The sequence below is a fragment of the Triticum dicoccoides genome, chromosome 2B, assembly GCF_002162155.2.
Source record: "Triticum dicoccoides isolate Atlit2015 ecotype Zavitan chromosome 2B, WEW_v2.0, whole genome shotgun sequence".
Classification (NCBI taxonomy): Eukaryota; Viridiplantae; Streptophyta; class Magnoliopsida; order Poales; family Poaceae; genus Triticum; species Triticum dicoccoides.
The window spans coordinates 802,023,955-802,042,347 of NC_041383.1; the positions used below are offsets into that span (position 1 = coordinate 802,023,955).

Consider the following 18,393-nt stretch of genomic DNA (forward strand, 5'->3'; position numbering starts at 1 on the left):
TTCCGGTGTCACGACTTCGCTAGTAGTTTTTTTTTTTTGAAAGTTTAAGTCTGAGGCTTTTAGTCCTCGCAAGGAAGGACTTCAAACACGTGATATCTTTGAGTTGGTCATCCGTACTTCGGTCATCCTCAGGTTTGTCCGCCGGGTTAGAGTCGACAAAGATCTGGCATAGACTCGTGACATTTACTTAGGGCAACGAGGTTAGGGTTTTTGGTCATGCATGCATGACTTGAAGATATAATGACAGCCGCTTCATATCAATTCAAACGTTCAACAATGATGACTACCATTGAAGGGGGATGGGTGCATGTACGAGAACTTCCCGACAGACATTGTCGGGGGTGATCATTCGGTGGTTCAGAAACCTCGATTAACTTTTACTATGTTTAAAGAGTTTAATTACACTAATAGATTTTTGGTGTTTTTAGTGAAACAAAATCTCCCACCCACAGAAGGAGTGATTAGGGGCGGAGACAGGGGGTGATAATCCTGGCTCCGCCCCTGGGAGTGATAATCTGTAGAGTAATACATCCTCAAAAAAAAGATAATCTGTAAAGTAATTTAGTTGGTGACTTGCTAAGATCGGCGAAACCGTGGACAAGATGCTGCAAGTTGCGAGCGCACCCACCCACCGGATTGAGCCATCGCCTCCTCTCCTGGGGCTGGGGGAACCCAACCGGGGAAGCAGTAGTACTCCATCCTACTGCCGTCACGTCACGGTTAGCTGCCGGGTAAACTAAACTAGCAGTACGTGATGATCTTATCCCCGCTACCTTACCCAGCTGACCAATCTTTATCCAAATCCAACCCATTCCGTCCTTCACATCATCGTCGTCATCATCACCAGCACTGACTCCCGATCAGCCCGATATTTCCGGCTCGTGCCATCCCAGACCACCCCGCCCCCCCGGCCCTATAAAACACGCGCCCATCTCCATCCTCAACCTCCATTCCATTCCCCCATTCCCCGCTCCAACAACCTCCATCTCTCCTCTCCTCTCCTCTCGTCTCCACAGCAGCAGCAGCTCCGGTTCGAGCTCGAGCGAGGAAGAAGTATACCATTTGGCCCGTGAAGATGTTGGCCATCTTCCAGAAGCAGGTGGCGCACGCGCCGCAGGAGCTCAACAGCCCGCGCGGGAGCACCGCCAAGCCCAGGAACCCCGACGAGATCCTCCGCGACTTCCACGCCGCCCACCCCGCCGACGCCTTCTCCACCTCCTTCGGCGGCGGCGCCGCCCTCGCCTGCGTCGCCGCGCAGCCCCGCTCCCTCGCCGCCGGCGGGTACCAGCGGTAATTAACGATCGGCACGGCCTCTCATGACCCTCCCGAATCGCCCCCGGCAACCGTGCCCGGACGACTAAGGATTTCTGTGCGCGCATGCATGCAGGATGTTCTGCGGGCTGGACGACATCTACTGCGTCTTCATGGGGACGCTGGACAACCTGAGCAGTCTGATGCGGCAGTACGGCCTCACCGGCCGCTCCACCAACGAGGCGCTGCTGGTGATCGAGGCCTACCGCACGCTGCGCGACCGGGGCCCCTACCCGGCGGACCAGGTGGTGAAGGACCTGTCGGGCTCCTTCGCCTTCGTCGTCTTCGACAACCGCGGCCGGTCGGGCTCCGGGGCGGCGGTGTTCGCGGCGCAGAGCACGGACGGCGGGGTGCCGCTGCACTGGGGCGTGGCGGCGGACGGGTCGGTGGTGATCTGCGACGACCGCGGCGTGGCCAAGGCCGGGTGCGGGCGGTCTTACGCGCCGTTCCCGCCCGGGTGCATGTTCCACAGCGAGGGCGGGCTCAAGAGCTTCGAGCACCCCATGAACCGCCTCAAGGCGCTCCCAAGGGTGGACAGCGAGGGCGCCATGTGCGGCGCCAACTTCAAGGTCGACGCCTTCACCAAGATTAACTCCATGCCCCGCGTCGGCAGCGCCACCAACTGGGCCGCCACATGGGACGACGCCGCCATCTGATCCAGCCGGCGTACATCACCTCGCCGGCGACGCTCGCCTTGCTCGTCGGACTTCTGAATTTGGGCTTACATTTTACTTTTTTCCCCTTGGCAATGTACATTCTGATCTGATCTGATCTGAGCCGTGTGTGGGCGTGGGCGCGCTGACACGTACGGCTGTTTGCTTGTACGATGGAGGAATAAGACTTTGCTTCCAGTCCAAGAGTGCTGCTACCGAGTCGTGACATGTTTTGTCCAACAGCAAAATAAAAATACGCACCACAAAGAATCTAAGCACATGCTGCCACAAACCATCCTTGTACTCGCACGCTCGATAGATCCTCTCAACTAAACAATGGGCGGGATTGGCGGAAACAGGGGCACAAGATTTTCTATTTATTTTTAATGATAACAAAAGGGGCACAAGACTTTGAGAGGAGTTTCATTTGGACATGTGGCTTAAGAGCAACTTCAATAGAGCGACCCATTTTGTCCGTTTGGATCATCCGGACACAAATCTTGGCCCAACGGGGCGACCCAAACGGACGCGCGTGTTCGCCTGCTGTCCGTGTAGTGTCCTTCATGGCCCAAACTGGACGCAAAAATGGGCCAACGTGAGTCCGCGACGGATAAAACTGGGCACTCCCCTCGTCCACTCCTCCCCTCTCATGTCCGCCCTGGTCCCACCTATCAGCGACCCGCACTTCGTCCACAAACCACCGCGTCGTATTTCCTCCACACCCACAGCGAAGAAGCCAACGACGCAGGCCGCCGTAGAGCTCACCGGCGAGGCCACCGGCGTAGGGCGCTGGGTGCTCGCTGTCGTCCTTGAAGGCCGGGCACCAGATGTGGCGGAGGCGGCGGAACTGGACAGGCTGGTTCAGGGAAGGCAGCGGCAGCCGGCGCTGGAGGAGGAGGGGCCGGGCAGTCGGGAAGCGGGGCATCCTGGTCAACGGCTGGGTGGGAATCGTTGTTGGAGGCGTCGTCGTCGGTGCCCTCCTCGTCTTCGTCAAAGGAGCGGTAGGGCGCGGCAGAGGCGAGGTCGTCGGCCATGGTGGCAGGGCTGTGGTGGGAGGGGGAACGCGGCGGCACAGGAGGAAAGCGTCATGCAGACCACTGCCGCGGAGGAGCGCGGCGGCGTGAGAGGAAAGCTTGTCCGTTTTTGCATCTTCTGCGGTGGGTTCATCCACCGGCCACTCATGTCCGCCTCATGTACGCTAGGCGGACGTACGACCCAAACGGACAAAATCTATGTCCGTTTGGGTCGCCCCATTGGAGTTGCTCTAAGCTTATGAGATAAGAAATCCTTACAATTAGAAAGCTCCACCGCAATTGCGCGGATTGGATGTGTATTGCATTGCGCGGATTGGATGTGTTTTGCCATTCAACGCGGCCCTGCATCTATGGGTCTACCGGTCCGGACGTGCTTTTTCTCGTAAATTGAAAGCAAATGGGAGGGGGTTCTATGGGAGTCCGGACCGCGTCCACGTAGGACTCCGACAACCCCGGCCAACTCAAACCCCCTCCAGTCCCATTCTCTTTCACTCTGCCGCCCTCCCTTACTTTGTATCTGCGCCCTCCTCCTCTGGCGGCAAGTATATACCTCTCTACCCGCCATCCAACCGTTACCGGGCGTTCGCAGCCACCACCCCACATGCCTGTTCGCCTTGCACTAGGGCGCCATTCACGCAGGATCCATCGCAAACAGGTATCCTCCCCCTTGTCGATGATGTCCATGGCGGACACCACGCCCGGTAGGTGTTCCGTCAAATCCCATTGAGCTTATCTTCGAACTTCATGTTGTTTTTTTAGAATAATAAGGATGGTGGAGTACTCGACCATGGAGAATGAGTTCTTGTGTGATGCATGGTTGGCCTTATCTACAGACTTCGTAGGCAGGAGCAAAAGGGGCTCTTTAGGTAGCGCATGCATGGTTCAGTTCATGCGTGAAAGCACATTACGTCCAACGACATGCACATCATTCATGAACGCAATGTGAAGTCGTTAACGTATCAATCACACACCATCCAGAACTTCGTCATGCAGTTTTATGGCACGGTTGATCGGTTGGAGGCAATGTGGCCATTGCACGCGACAACCATGAAGATCGTAAGTTCTGCTTCTTCTTTCTCAACTTGTTGATTTATTCATTCACTCAATGTTGCTCTACACGTTGTGTAGCATGTGCGCGCTGCTGTGATGTACCACAAGGCAAAGTGGAGACCCTTCACGCACATACATTGTTGAATGAAACTCAAGGGGTAGTATGTGTGGGACAACATGATCCATCCATGAAAAACTTGTTGAACATCCGGTTAATCTCGTTGAATTTGAACTATTGTTGTACTGAACTTTTTTGCATCCTATGCATGGATGATGGATGATTTGTGCTATTTTACATCTGAACTTTGCTGAATTCTGTTTGTGTTTGATGAAATTCGTCCACTTAGTTGAAACACGATTTGAAATGTATGTGGATAGCTTTGGATGGTCGGCTCTCGCATATGTGTCCGCAGACTGGTCCGTCCAATCCGCAGACGGATACGGTGCCCAATTTGTGGGTCAGCATCGGAAATGCCCTAAAAGAGCTTCAAAGTTTTTCCCTTGAAGTGGGCCCATGTAAGGGTATGGGCACGTCGTGGGTCTCAAATAGCCGACATTCCATTAAAACACTTTAGATAAAATAAAAACATTCAGGATTTGTTTGAATTTTCAAAAAATAAAAAACATTATTGAATTTAAACATTGTTATTAAATTTAAAAATCTTCAAAAATATCAAGAAGTATTCATGAATCAAAATTTTTCACAAGTTAATAATTATGCGCAATTGTTTGAAAATGGTCATGAATATGAAAAATCTTCACGAGTTCAGAAAATTTTCAACTTTTAAAAAATTCGAATTTTAAAAACTGTTCATGACTAAAATTAAAAAACTGAAAATTGAACAAGAAAAAACATAAAAACCGTTAGAAAAAAAGAAAAGAAAAAGAAAAGAAAACCTTCTAAAACCGGAAGGACTAGCCTACCTAATAGCGCCGCGCGGGGTCTATGCTTGTTCAACCACCTCCGTGATACACACATGATGTAAATTGTCATAATTAATTTTGGGAGAAAAATACAATTAATTGTAGAAACTAAAACATGTGCCATCAAATAAGATAAGGAGCCTCAATCGACGGCCACTTTTAATTTTTTTAAGAGAACATTGAGTCACATGATTGGGTTGGGCACACGGCCATTTTGTCGAAGAAGCGAGGGAGGATGCAAAGTGATTTTCCTATAAATGCCAACAAATCAAAACACAATGGGATTAAGACAAAACACCAAAACACAATGATATATGACAAGGCAGTGGATGATATAATTTGAGTACAGAACAAGAACACCTACATTAAACTTATTTCGCAAGTGAAGTTTTCCTATGGAGCTTTTCTCTACACCATTCTAGCAAATGCATTGCCCTTTCTATTTGGTTTCGGTCATATGATTGTTGTGATGCTTTGCGTTGTTAAGAAACCAGGTACTAGTTAATTCCTTTAACTTCTATACATGTTACTCTGAGTCCATGAGTCGGAGCATTGATAATTTTATCCAAAGAATACCGAGTAATTTCGTAAATAAAATGACATTTGAGGACTCTAATATTTTAGAGTCTGTACACCCCTTAGTCATCATCATACAAATAATGCATATTTGCAACTTAATATGGAACTATTATTAAACTGCGAAACAACAATTGTATTCCGTTCATATATAATAAAAAAACAAGAGCCGAATAAAGCAAAAATGATAAGATCTAACGTTAGGTACGTGCACATGGCAAATCAAACATTTTCATGGCAATTCTAATGATGCAAAGATGACAATGCACACAACAATTTTTTGTCAAAAAATAAACAAAGCACGAAGTTATCATGCTTGCCAACTATAATTGTCATCTTCGCTTCACTAAATTTGCCATTGGAAACATTCAATTTGCCATGTGCACGTATCATTCGAGCTTTATTAGATTAAAAAAGAAGGGCCTTTTTGTAGACAAAAAAAAGAAGGGCCTAGTATTTGTTCGAGTAGTCCGGGCTAAATGGGCCACCCGCAAAGTGTTCTACTCATACTGGGCCGCCTCCGGCACCGACTAGGCAACAAATAAATAAATAAATAAATAAATAAATAAATAAAAAGCAGGGCAGAAACCCCATCGCTTCGTCGTCTATCCCCTATCCTCTCGTCCCCCGACTCCGCGCTGCCGGCAAGGGTTTGGCTCACGCCCGCTCGCCCCACGTCCACCACCACTCCTTCTCTCCGCAATCTGCGCGCACTCTCAACGACGGGCGGGCGGGTGAGAGCCGAGCCCCCTGCCACCTCTTAAATAATAAAAATGCTCTTAAATATGAAAAATTCCATCTCTTAAAAATTAAAAACTCCATCTCTTAGTAATAAAAATGTGTTTCTTAACATAAAATGCCATCTCTTGAAATTAAAAATGCCATCTCTTAAATTAAAAAAAAATCATCACTTAAATAAATAAACATGTCATCTCTAAAAAAATCCATTCTCTTTATACAAAATGTCATCTCTTATAATAAAAAATGCTATAATATTGTTAATGAAAAACCATAACATTTTTAATAAAAAATACCATGCACTTAGTAATAAAAACTGGCATGCCATTAAAAGAAAAAAAATGCCATCCTCTTAAAAAAATGCCATGCTGCAAAAAACAAAACTACAATGGGATTTTCGGGACTGAAAACATATGTGGCAGTTAAAACCATATATAAAAGGGCCTCGCGCACTGGAGGTCGTGAGTTCGACCCCATACCTCGCCTCGTGATTTTTTGGAAGAAAACACACACACCCGTTCGCCAGAAAGCAGCCGCGCAACAAACTATCCCAGCGATCCTATGCGGCGTCGGTTCTGCTCCAAGAATCGTGCGACGGCAGGGAGGGCGTTCGCCGCGAAATCCCCCCTGGCTGACGGTCGCCGGTTAGCATTTTCGACTACTTATGGGTCTACTCTGACACAAGAATTTGAATTTTTTTTTTAGGGATCCCCTCTAGCACAACAATTGTTAAAAAGGAAAGAGCGGAAAAGGGGGGCATTGTTCTGGCCCATTTAGCCCAGGCAGGAAGTGTTGTACTCGGAGTCTCGGACTGGGCCGCCTCCGGCACCGACTAGGCAGCAGAAAGAAAAATAAAGAGCAGGGCAGAAACCCCCACCGCTCGCCCGTTCCGATCCCCTCTCCTCTCGTCCCCCGACTCCGCGCCGCCGGCGAGGGTTTCGCTCGCGCCGCCCGCCCCCACGGCCGCCGCCGCCGCCGCCGCCCCTCCTCTCCCCGAGCCGCGCCCGCCCTCGGCGACGGGCGGGCGAGAGCCGGGCCCCCTGCCGCCGCCAGATCCGCCGTCCTCCAGTTCAGGTAAGACGGCCCCGCCCAATCCCCGGCCCTCGAATACTCCGTCGCAATTCGGTAGCGGGATTTGCAGGGTGTTGAGTTGATTGCTTTCTTTCTTTACCGTCGTCCTCCGGCGCCGTCGCGGTCTGCAGGGACGTGCCCCGGCGCGCAGCCCGCGGGGACGCCGGAGATGAGCTACAGCGGGAGCGGCGGAGGGAAGCGCCTCCGCACGTCGCCGAGCGAGGCGGAGGGCAGCCCCAGGCGCCTCCGCGGGTCGCCGTCGGTCTACTCCCCGTCGCCGTCGCCCTACCGCTCGCCCTCGCCGCTGCCGTCGCCGTCGACGTACCGGTCGCTCTCGCACTCGCCGTCGCCCTGCCGCTCGTGGTCGCAGAGGCCGCCCAGCGACGACGATGCCGACGATCTGAGCCGCAGCCGCGGGTCGGACGACCTCGACCGGCACGGGCGGAGGCCTGCCTGGCGGCCGCACGCGAACAAGGAGCTGGGCGAGAATGGGCGCACCGGCGAGTTCAGCGTCCGGATCGACGACTACGACCGCCTCTTCACCTGCAAGGCCTGCCGCCGCATGCTCTCGCCGCCGGTCTACCAGGTGAGTTTCGATTGCAGTTGTAGCACGGTTTTATTTATCATTACGGTCAGAATCAACTCAGCTGTGTTCTTGATACATGGCGTGCGTGCAGTGCCCCTTCGCCCACGTCACCTGCTCGAGGTGCCACGAGGAAGTCGGCGACAACCGGTGCAGCTGCTGCGGCAGCGGCAATGGCTATGGGCGCAATCGCGTCGTCGAGGAGTTCCTAGGCCGCATCCGCTTCTCCTGCCGCAACAAAGTGCATGCCTGTGAGGCCTTCCTTCCGCACCACGAGATGCACGAGCATGAGCAGACCTGCCGCCACGAGCCTATCTTCTGCCCTGTCCCCCAATGCGGCTTCGCCAGCCGGGCTGTCGCACTCACGACCCACCTCACCCTCCGCCACCACTGGGACACGATCAGGTTCCACTATGACGAGAACTTCCGGGCCTCTGCCCTCACGTCGACCATCTTTCAGAGCCGCGACGACGGCGAGCTCTTCTTCCTCGACTGCTTCAGCGAGGGCCGTGGCATCGCTCTGTCCATGATTTGCATCCGCCCTGAGAACGCCCGTGAGCAGGAGTTTGTGTATGAGCTGAAGACGCCGGTAGGCAACGGCGACAGACGGCCCTGGCTGCAGATGCAGTCTACGGCACGGAACACGTCGCTGCGTCACGGGCTGGGGGAGAAGGAGAAGGTCTTTCTGCTGGTCCCCAAGGACCTGCCGGGCACCGAGGATGGCAACGTGGAGGTGTGCATCCGTAAGCTTGGCCACCAGCGCGACTCTGTATAGGTTAGGCGACCTTGGTTGATGGCAACACTTGCTAAATTTTATAGGATTACAGTTCATTGTTGAATGTTGATGTTGAGGTAGTCTGAATTTCATATCGGTGAATGCTTGGTCTGTTGTGGATTTTTCGGATGGTTGAGATGGGGAATGTAAGCAGCGCGTGTTGCTGTGTTAACTTTTATCCATATGTAGATACTCGTAGGCTCTTTTATCTGAGGACGAAACTTTTATTTATTTGTTCATGAATTCGTTAGGTAACACATCTCTGGGTTTGCTATTTTTCTCTTGGTTTCTCTGGATGTCAGTATGAATTGTTGCTGCACCTCAACAAGGGCAGCTTTGCAGTAGTAGTGAAGGAACAGCGACAGTCACACTGCAAACTAACCAGGGACTGGTCGCTGCAGTTTGTTCACCTGTGCTGATGCTACTTCTCCTTTTGCCAAGAGTTTGCATCCATCTTATCAACATTTGCAATTGCCCAGTTTTGGTTGCCTGGTTTCTTTACTGTTTAGCTTCACATGAGGCACAGTAGGTAATACAATACTCCATCCATCCGGAAATACTTAGGAAATACTTGTCATAAAAAATGGATATCCATTTTGATGACAAGTATTTGCGGACGGAGGGAGTACTTCATCTAATTTACACCACATCACACGTACCTAACCCAATACAAACGTTTGTCTGGGCTTCTATTAGGGCAACTATGCCGCTAAATGACTAGCAAATTTGCACATGTCATATATGAGTAATACAAGTGTCATGGCCTCCTCTCCATAACATTTAAATTTCATATGCGTAGGAAAATCAATCCGTGTTGTTTCTTAGGGAAAGATTCACTGTCGCCAAGTAATCAGACTCGACGCTCAACTTTGAAGGCATCATGACAAGTAAGGAGTTGCTGGCAAGATGTAGAGATGATTGCCCGCATCGGTAGTGAGCTTTACCCACCCTGGTTCGGAGGGAGAGCAAGCTGGTTCTACTCCAAGGATTCACGCTTGGCAGTAGTTGTTGGGCTTCCAAGTGAAATGGTATGCATCAAGCGACCTCTCGGTTGAGAGACAAAGATATCAATCTGTCGAGCCAACACCCCTAGCCTTAGTCAAGCAGCACCTCAGAACAAATTAAGAGCCCACTTGTGCACCGAACGGTTCTTGTGAGGTTAATGTGCTCAGAATTTTTTTACTTTTGAAATAATAAATTGCAGAAAATGAAGTAGATGTAAAAGTAGGTTGAAGAGTTTCTCACGGAGGAAATTGGACCGGGGTTATTAGGTTCACTAGTAGCATCTCTCAAAGCAGCGATGGCACATGAACACAAGTACATGCATGTGTAATTGTCAATCAAATATTCATGACAAAGATAGTATATGTTTGGATCATGTTATACATGCATTATGTCTATAACCTACTAAACTGATTACAATTGCATGTAATGGCTTCTACTCCACCCAATGTGCTTGAAGGCCCCGGGAGAATGAGTGAACTATCATTTTATCCATGGCGAGGCAAATCCGTCTAAAATTCTCTTTTCTTGCCGTCACCGAAAGCATTTTACAAATAGGTACCTACTCCATCTAATTTACACCACCCTTGTAAATCTCTTGTATACACCACATGGAACCAAGTGTCTAGATGAGCATACCAAATAAATAAATTTTGTAAGCAAAGCTGAATTGCCGATATGCTTCATTTGTCAATGACTATTTTCAGTACCATGCATATGTTGAATTTATTGCGGTATCTAATTTGGAACACATTTGCAAATGGAACAAATTATACTCTACAGGGTTCTATAAGTATGCAAACCTAATAATACACTAGAAATCACTATTAAAATATTAGCTGGACATTATTCTTTAGAAACCTCTCACATGATATTTAATGAAAATAAAGTATACATAAACATATGCATATATAGACAAATATGTAGTTGCGCACTATGTACTTTGTTTTCAATTGTCACAAAATAAATTCAAAGATAACTTATGCCACATCACTTAATTCAAATTTAGCATAAACAAAGTGACCGCTCATATAGATTACAACTCACTACAATGAACACCGGTTAACAATCCCTACTAAATTATGTGATTAACTATACCAACTAAAATTAAATTTATACTCTTTAATACAATAGTAAGATAAAAATAAAAATAAATAAATATAAAAATTTAGTATAAACTAGCAATTTTATTTTGCTCTCTCCGTTTCTGCCTCCGGCGACTCTCCTGCGCGCCTTGTTGCTCCAGTGCAGAGTACATGGGGTGGATTCGTACGAGCAAAGGATGCGACAGAGTGGTGAGCTGTAAAAAAGCAAGCGATGGGGCACCCGAGTTTCTCTACCCACTCACCGGCATGTGAGCCCATTTATCGGTTGGGTCAACATATCATGGAGACGGTATACGAGAGCCAATAGTCGTAGAGGTGGCAGCCGATCACAGGACGCTCTCTGTGCCGGCACATCGAGGCCATCAGCGCCATGCAGTGGTCCTTCCCCGATCGAGACGCCGACGCGCCGAGGAAGTTGACGAGGCTCGTGACGAGCTCCGAGCGGGCAAGGTTGGCCGTTGTGCTGGCCGGCTGCTCGGCAATCCTCGCGAGTAGAGCGATCGAGCCGTTCACAAAGTCCTGATGGTCGTCGGAGAGGAGGTTGGCGAGCACACTCACGGCACTGGCGGACACCGCTTCCCCAATGTTGTTCGCGCTGTGGAGCACCCCGTGAAGGCTCACTAGTGCGTTCTTGCGGCCGCGGTAGGCGCCCTTTCTCATGAGGTGCACCAACTTCCGGATGGCCTCCAAGATGCGGTTGGTCCTAGTACTCACTATTCAGCGAGAGGTAGAACAGGATGGCCACCGCTTTCTGCCATGCCTTGACCTTGGCCGCGACATTGACGGCATCAACTATGAGCCCGAGCCTGCCCACCTCCACGAGCGTGCTCCACCCGATTATGTGTTTCGAGAGGTTGAGGAGACTGGCAATAGCGTTGTTCTGGACGCGTCCGTCGAGGAGAGGAGGTGGAGGAGGCACGACACGACGTTGGGCCTCCACAAGGCACGCACGGTGGTACACGTTGCGCTTCGCCAGCTTCAGGGCCTCATACGTTACCTTCTTTTGCTCCTCGGTGTAGAACTGCACGCACCGGTCAGTTTATCCAAGAGCTCAGGCTAATGGGAAAATGTGAAAATTTCGCCAGTCGGATCCTGAACTCAAGACCTCTCGGTTTCGATACCATGTAGAACTGCACGCACCAGCTAATGTTCAAGCTAATGGGAAAGATGAGCTATCCATCAATATCAATACCTATTGGGCTGTACGTCACGAAAATTGCCCCCAAAGTTGCAAAATATTACCCACCAATGCCATCTATAAGTGATAAAAAAACGTTTCACACATGGTAAACCCCAGCCTGGGTCGGCCCATGATATAGGGACCTCTTATACTGCGCTCTGCGGGCTGAGAGAAGACGCAACCTGCCCAGTTGGGCTGGCGCATGTCCGGGCGGCCTGTTTTTTAAATTTTGTTTTTTATTTTTATTTTATTTTCTGTTTTTGTTTTTTGTACTTTAAATAATGTGGAAACTCAAAGAACTTCCAAAAAATAAAACAAATGAGAATTTTGAAATATTATTTTCATAAATAATAAAATATTTGTGGATTGAAAAAATATTCGTGATTTATATTTTTTTCTTATTCATAAGATGTTTGAAATTTCGAAAATAAATGTTCAGAAAATAAAAAAATGTTCATGATTTTCAAAAAAGTTTGTGTATTATAAAATGTTGATGAAATTTTTTTTTCGCCAATTCAAAAAAGTTCATGAATGAAAAGATATCCTAAAAATTCAAAAACTGTTAGTCACTTACAAAATAGTTTATTCATTCTTAAAATGTTTGCTGATTCAGAAAATGTTCATGCATTTCGAAAGATGTTCATTAAATAAAAAAATGTTCGTTAAATCAGAGAAAATGTTCGTGAATTCAATAAATTATTCCACCAATTTCCAATTTTTTTTGGTCGATTATTGAAATGTTCGACGATTCAAGAAATCTGTTTAAAAGATTGTTCACAAATTTTTAATAAATATTTGCAAATAATATAAATGTTCATGAATTCAAGAAAAGTTTGAAAGATTGTAAAAGTGTTCAGGAATTAAAAAAAATCACGATTTCAAATATGTGCACGAGTTTAAAAAACGTTCATGATTTCAAAAATTGTCCATGATTTCATGAAATTGAGAGTGATAATATATCTCGGTGATGCAGTAAAATGTGGTCACCGCCGTTAAAGATTATGATTTTTTTATTTCTTTGCCTCGCACGTGCCCTTTTTAGTGCTAGTTTTTTTATACATCAACGCTCGGACGTGCCCCTTGAGAGCCTGGCAATAAGGAATGCCACGGCGAGACGCACGCCGCCGGCCGCTTTGCTACAAAGCAGAAAGCACGGCGTCAGAGTGGGATGGTTATGGCCAAGAGGAGCCCAGTGAGGCCGCGGGGCGTGCGGTGGAGACGCCGTGTCGGTTGTTCTAAGGAGCGCACGCTCCAGGTCGCGCCCCCGTCGTCCACGTCCGGCCACATCGGCGCGCGCCACGCCTGCTAGGACACGAGCCTTGCGAGCTCTCTGGCCTCGACGGACGCCCCGCCCGACCACGTCCTCCGGCAGCACGTCCATGGCCGTGGCCACCGAGCCGAGGACTGTTGGAGCAGCCACGCGTCGACGGATACACACGCGTGTACGCAGTGGACACACCTACAGACCTACTCTTCTCATCTTGTACACAATGAAAAGAAAGAACACATGTGCATGAGGGCATGCAACAACGGATTCAGGGCGGCGAGGGGGGAATGACTCCACAGAAAGTGATTGCTTATGGTAAACTGAAGTGGTTTTGCAAATCGTTGGCCAGGAAGCTTGCACCACCTATCCTCTTGGAAGTCCAATCCTCCCTTCGGTCGGATGCAGAGCCCTTCACACCGCGCAGGGCAACGAGGAGTGCCAAAAGAGCACCGGCTACCAAGTCCAAAGCCACGCAGGCTGAGAATGTCCTCATGCGAGCTCTCGGTCTGGTTCCGGAGGATCTGGAGGGAAATGAAGATACTACCGCCGAGTTAGCTGAGATCTTTGACTCACCCATGAGGGAACAACACGTGAAGGTGATCGCCGCGCTCTTTGGCAAAGAGGTGCCGCCAGCTTCGGCTGCGAGCTCGGGAGGCGTGGAGGTGATGAGCGCGGCATGATCTACCTTGGCTGCTGGGGTGTTGGGGTGTTCCCACCGCTTACATGGATTGGAACCCTCAAGTGTTGTGTTGGAACGTGAGGGGACTTAACAACCCCGCCAAGAGAAATGCTGTCCGGGAGTTTGTTGTCGAGTCCAAGGTGAACCTTGTTTGTCTTCAAGAGACGAAGATTGATGTGTTCGACCCGTTCTTAGTGATGCAATGTATTGGACCACCGTTCGATGGTTTTGCCTATTTACCCGCGTTGGAAACTAGGGGTGGTATCCTGTTGGGTTGGAGTAGTGCTTGCCTAACTATTAGCAACATCACTTGTGACACCAATTTCCTCTCCGGCTTGGTGCATAGTAGAGATGGCTCGGAGTGGTGGCTCTCGGTGGTGTACGGTCCTCAAGGGGACGAGCTCAAGACGCAGTTCCTGGTCGAGCTTCAGCACCGTAGGGACATGTCCCCGGGGCCTTGGATGGTCCTTGGTGACTTTAACATGATCCTTCGCGCCAATGAGAAGAATAACCCTAACCTTAATAGGAGTATGATGAGAAAGTTCAATACGTTTGTGGACAACAATGAGCTGAAGGAGTTATACATGCATGGCAGGCGTTTCACGTGGTCTAACGAAAGGGATCATGTTGTGTTGACAAAGATTGATCGGGTCCTTGTCTCGGTTGACTGGGAGCTCAATTTCCCTGATGTGTTGCTGCAAGCCTTATCTTCGAACATCTCGGACCATGCGCCGCTTCACTTGTCCACTTCAGCTCCTTTTTGCCCTAAGCGCAGATTCCGGTTTGAAATCTTTTGGGCTAGGTTGGATGGTTTCGAGCAAGCGGTCAAAGATGCTTGGGTTTGCGAGGAAGATTCTGTTGATCCTTTCAAGAGGCTCAGCGCGTTGCTTAGGAGCACAGCTACTGGCCTCCAAGCTTGGGGCCAGCGGAAGACCGGTAACATCAAAATTCAGATGGCGATCGCCAACTACGTCATTTTGAAGTTGGACAGAGCAATGGAGGCTCGGCACCTGGATTGGAGGGAGAGGTGGTTGAGGAGAACGCTCAAACATGCTCTCTTGGGTCTAGCCTCTCTACAACGCACCATCGAGAGGCAGCGTTCACGTTTGAGATGGATCCGCGAAGGGGATGCGAACACCAAGCTGTTCCAAGCTATGGCCAATGGCAGGAGAACCAAAAACTTCATCCCCCACATCAGGCATAACGGCGAGTTGGTCTCGCAACAAGAGAGGAAGGAGGAGATCTTCACGGTGGCATTCGAGCAGCTGCTGGGTCACGCTCACGCCAGAGAGGCCGACATTGATCTTGATTTTCTTGACATGGCCGAGCTCGATCTCTCGGAGCTTGATGCTATTTTCACCGAAGAGGAAGTTTGGAGCACGATAAAGGAGATGCACCCGGAGAGGGCCCCTGGACCGGACGGGTTTACGGCAGCATTCTATCAAAAGGCATGGCCGATCATTAAGCACGAGATCATGGAGGTGTTCCATAAGCTTTACGTTGGAGATGGCCGTGGTTTTGGCAAGCTCAACCGAGCCCACATTGTCCTCATCCCGAAGAAGCCGGACGCGGAGGAGGTGGGTGACTTTCGGCCCATTAGTCTACCCCATAGCGTGGCCAAGATCTTTGCCAAATTGCTTGCCAATAGAGCTAGACGAAGGATGAAAGAAATTGTTACTGTCAATCAATCTGCATTCATCTGTGGGAGGCACTTGCACGATAACTTCCTCCTGGTGAGGCAAGTGGCCAGGAAGTTGCATTCTCTCAAGGAGACCAGCGTTTTCCTGAAGTTGGACATCTCTAGGGCTTTTGACTCCCTCAATTGGTCGTTCCTGCTGGATGTGATGAGGCGCAAAGGTTTCGGATCGAAGTGGTGTGGGTGGATCGCCATCCTGCTGCGGACTGCCTCCACTAAGGTGATCGTCAACGGGGTTTCCGGTAGAAGCTTCACCCACGCCAAGGGACTCAGACAAGGGGATCCTGTCTCACCCCTGCTTTTTGTCATCGCTATGGACGTGCTGTCGCGCATCATGATCAAGGCCACTAATCTTGGCGTTATCAGCAACCTTCCGGGCATCGAAGCCCACCAATCGGTGTCTATCTACGCGGACGATGTGGTGTTGTTCCTTAAACCCTCGCCGCCGGACCTAGCATTCGTCAGGATGATGCTTCAGATGTTTGGCGAGGCTTCCGGCCTGAGGATCAATTACAATAAATCCATGGCCATCATGATTCATGGGGATAACAGTGACAGTGCCCGGGTGGAATCCACTTTGCAATGTCGGTTGGGTAATTTCCCTTGCAAATACCTCGGCCTGCAATTGGGCATTAAGCGGCTTTCAAAAGCAGACTGGCAGCCCATGCTCGACCATGCCAAGAGTTTCGCCCCCGCTTGGCAAAGGGGTTTGATTCACCGACCGGGATGATTGGTGCTTGTTAAGGCTGTGATGGCGGCCAAACCCATTCACCACTTCATGGTCATTGAAGCTCCGGTATGGGTTTTGGAAGAGATTGAACAATGGATGCGATCGTTCTTTTGGGCCGGCAAAGAGAAAGTGAACGGTGGACAATGCCTCGTGGCATGGAGCATGGTGTGTAAACCTACTTCGCTTGGTGGGCTGGGCGTTCGCAATCTCCAGCTTCAGGGGCTAGCCGTGCGGGTCCGGTGGGAGTGGCTACGCAGGACTGATCCAGACAGGCCATGGCAAGGTTTGCCGATGGCGGTGGATAGAGAGGCCCGGCAGGTGTTTGATAGTTTGGTGCAGATTTCTGTGGGCAGGGGCAGTATGGTCCTATTTTGGAGAGACAGATGGATTCACGGTTTTGCGGTGAAGGACATTGCACCACTCATACATGCTTAAGTGGACACACGCACGATCAACCGACGCACGGTGGAGGAAGGCCTTTTGGATGGGCGTTGGCTACTTGATATCAGCGGAGATGTGAAGTTTGTCGGCCACATGCAACTTTTGCACCTCAACCTTGCGATAAGCACGATCATCTGTGACCCCGCCAGTGAAGATAGTTTTTCTTGGCCTGCTGATCCCTCCGGAGTGTATACGGCGAAATCCACTTATAACCGACTGTGTCAGGGCACTGAGAGGGCCCCCTACTCCACCTGCATTTGGAGAAGCTGGGCTATCCTTAAGTGTAAAATCTTTGCGTGGTTGGCCGTGCAGCACCGGATTTGGACATCTGACAGAAGAGCGAGGCATAGACTCCAAAGTGACCCCTCCGCTTGCTACACGTGTTTGCAGAACGAAGACAACACGGAGCACATTCTCATCCAGTGCGTCTACGCCCGGGAGGTGTGGCACTACATGTTCGAGGAGCTGAGCTTGAGGGGCTCCATCCCTACTCAGGCAGACACCTTACTAGATTGGTGGTTGACCACCAGAGTAAACTTCAGGAAAGGCCATAAGCGTGGTTTCGAGATGGTGATCATTGTGACCATCTGGGCTCTTTGGAAGCAGCGCAACGCCAGAGTCTTTCATCGGCCCAACTAGCAGAAGACCGCTTTGGAATTGGCGCGCGCCATTGTCATAGAGCTCAAGGATTGGAGACTAGCGGGTTTAGGAGGAGGAGGTTTTGGATCGTTTTGTGAGAGTGTAGGCATAGGCTAGATCGCCGGGTGTGCTAGGGTGTGCGTTTCTGTTTTGGAAGCCCTGCTTCCATTCTTGTACCGTGACTCCTGCTTTCTTCTTCTATAAAATTAAGGTATGCTTTTGGCGTACTCTCAAAAAAGAAAAAGAAAGAACACATAAGGAAAATTTTGCAGCACACACACTTCTGGCTTCTCTTATTTCTTCTCACAACTCGCACATGAACCGGATACAATGGCTTAAATAATAGCTAGACTAACGCCCCGAAAAAAAACAGACTAACACCGCTGACCACACTAAGGGCATCTCCAACGCTGATCCTCAAACATTCCCGTATCCGTCCGCACCGCTCTCCTTGGACAACGAAAGCCATCCAATGCAGGTCTGTATCGATCCGCTGGGTGGTTCGAACGCGTTTTCTCCCACAAACTGGAGACAAACATGAGGGCTTTGCGGGAGTCCGAATCGATCCCACGTCCGCTTCTGACCATCAGTCCCACCAAAAACCCCTGCCGCCTCCCGGGCGTGCTTCCCGCCCGTCACCACTGCCTGCACTCATGCCGCCGCAGAGCACTTCGCTCCACATTGAAGGTGGCTCAGGGCGGACGCGACCTCTCACTGCCTCAACCATTGAGCAGCACGCCGGACGAGGGTGCTGCCCGCCTGGCTGAACACATCTCCTCTCCGCATTCAAACGCCTCCATCAAACGCGCATGGAAGACAAGGAACCTACTCCGTCCACACGTTCGTTCACGAGAGGGGCCGACATCAAACGCAACGATGTGCAAGCTCCATCCGTTTGCTCTCTATTTAAACGAGGCCAGACGTCGGGCAAGATGCAT

At 49.9% G+C, this 18,393-nt stretch overlaps 3 protein-coding genes across 3 annotated transcripts; 2 read left to right on the top strand and 1 right to left on the bottom strand.

Moving 5' to 3' along the window:
- Positions 1–936: 936 nt before the first annotated feature.
- LOC119366439 (stem-specific protein TSJT1-like) lies at positions 937–2,168 on the top strand. Its single transcript, XM_037632175.1, has 2 exons — positions 937–1,290; positions 1,388–2,168. Exons 1-2 carry the CDS (start codon positions 1,076–1,078, stop codon positions 1,965–1,967), a joined length of 795 nt encoding a protein of 264 aa, XP_037488072.1. The 5' UTR covers positions 937–1,075; the 3' UTR covers positions 1,968–2,168.
- Positions 2,169–7,232: 5,064 nt separating this feature from the next.
- LOC119366440 (E3 ubiquitin-protein ligase SINA-like 2) lies at positions 7,233–8,946 on the top strand. Its single transcript, XM_037632176.1, has 3 exons — positions 7,233–7,360; positions 7,489–7,943; positions 8,035–8,946. Exons 2-3 carry the CDS (start codon positions 7,527–7,529, stop codon positions 8,713–8,715), a joined length of 1,098 nt encoding a protein of 365 aa, XP_037488073.1. The 5' UTR covers positions 7,233–7,360; positions 7,489–7,526; the 3' UTR covers positions 8,716–8,946.
- Positions 8,947–11,093: 2,147 nt separating this feature from the next.
- Positions 11,094–11,483, bottom strand: LOC119361497 (U-box domain-containing protein 19-like). Its single transcript, XM_037626675.1, has one exon. The coding sequence runs from the start codon at positions 11,481–11,483 to the stop codon at positions 11,094–11,096; it is 390 nt and encodes a 129-aa protein (XP_037482572.1).
- Positions 11,484–18,393: the final 6,910 nt, after the last annotated feature.